Raw genomic sequence first — 1,338 nt, forward strand, 5'->3', positions numbered from 1 at the left:
ACGGGGACACAGACAGCAATAAAAACCTGACAGGTGTTCTAATCTCCTCAGGTTTGCTGTAACATATAATGCTTCGTCAAAATCTGCTTCCACAAGCACCTACCAAAATTGGGATCAGCAGCTTTGATTCTGGATAGAGATCCTTCGATTCCTCCGATAGTGGCATCATTTGTCCAGGTGACGTACTGGAAGAAGAAAAGATGTTAGCTCAAAGATAATGTTCCCGCTTCCAGGATTAAATATCTTAACAAAAGAGTGGTCCATTTAGGCACATTAGGGCCCATAAGAATGCAAGACGTGGAACCAGGAGCTCCAGTACTCCTCTGCCCTTTGGGTCCTCTATGATGGTAATACAATGATCATCATACTGCCATTTACAAACTCAAAACATCGGCTTCTTATTCAAGGGAACTGCAAGGTGCTTGTGGCACTAAAGACTCCGAATGTCCAGGGATATAAAGCCCAGTTTTATGTTAAAATAAAAAGTATGCAAAACCATTCAATGGCGCACAATAGGCACAAGACTGAACTCCAGGCAAACAGCTTAATACACAGATAACATAAGTATAAGGGAGCTGGTTTACCTGGCAAAGGATTTCTATTCCAGTCCTGAGCCTAATCTTTCGCTAATGCAGTTTCATTTTTCCTTACAGGTCTCCTCCCCACTGATGAGCTCACCTCTGTCACTCCGCTCTCTCTTCCTATCAGCATGCTACTCACAATGAAACACACCTGATTGTATCCATGAGTGGCTCCCCCCACCCCCTTTGATTTTTTTTCTTGACAGGAACTGCAAGAGACCAACTCAAATTCATGTACCTACATAGCTCACATTTAGAGGAAAATACATTTATTATTGCATTAAATACAGAGCTGCAATAATGTGTTAAGGTCGCCATGCATTCTACGATTTTCATTCGAAATGTTGCGTTTCTGGCATGAACCTGCGTTCCTTTATAGCTAGAATACCCCATCAAGCATAGACAAATGTCGATTTCGGAAATCGTTCGTCAGCCATACCAACCAGCCAATTTTGGACGAACGACGGAAATAATTTCCTTTTGCGCACGTGCTGTGTTCTCACTGAGATTTTTGTTTTTTAATCAGATATTATTTATTTGTTGTTTTTTTTCCCTTCAATACATTGTGAACATATACAATAAAACCACAGCACAAAGCAACTAACAGAACAAAAACAAGAAAAGGACAAAAAAATATAAAAACAAACAATCTAAGGACAACAACAGTACAATCCCTATCTGCAGTCCCTACTTTTCTATCGATCTTTATTCTATTTACTATTGCGCATTTCTTCCCCCCCCTCCCCCCTCCCATTTT

General features: G+C 40.6%; 1 protein-coding gene across 1 annotated transcript in view; it reads right to left on the bottom strand.

Annotated features, from left to right (window-relative positions):
* The window catches only part of TTC38 (tetratricopeptide repeat domain 38), a 20,477-nt gene that overhangs the window by 16,199 nt on the left and 2,940 nt on the right, over positions 1-1,338 (bottom strand). The window contains exon 3 of the mRNA XM_018570393.1: positions 104-195. Within this exon, the coding sequence (XP_018425895.1) occupies positions 104-195 (92 nt within the window). The remainder of the gene's footprint in view (positions 1-103; positions 196-1,338) is intronic.

The sequence above is a fragment of the Nanorana parkeri genome, unplaced genomic scaffold (assembly GCF_000935625.1).
Source record: "Nanorana parkeri isolate BGI_ZX_2015 unplaced genomic scaffold, ASM93562v1 scaffold38, whole genome shotgun sequence".
NCBI classification, from domain to species: Eukaryota; Metazoa; Chordata; class Amphibia; order Anura; family Dicroglossidae; genus Nanorana; species Nanorana parkeri.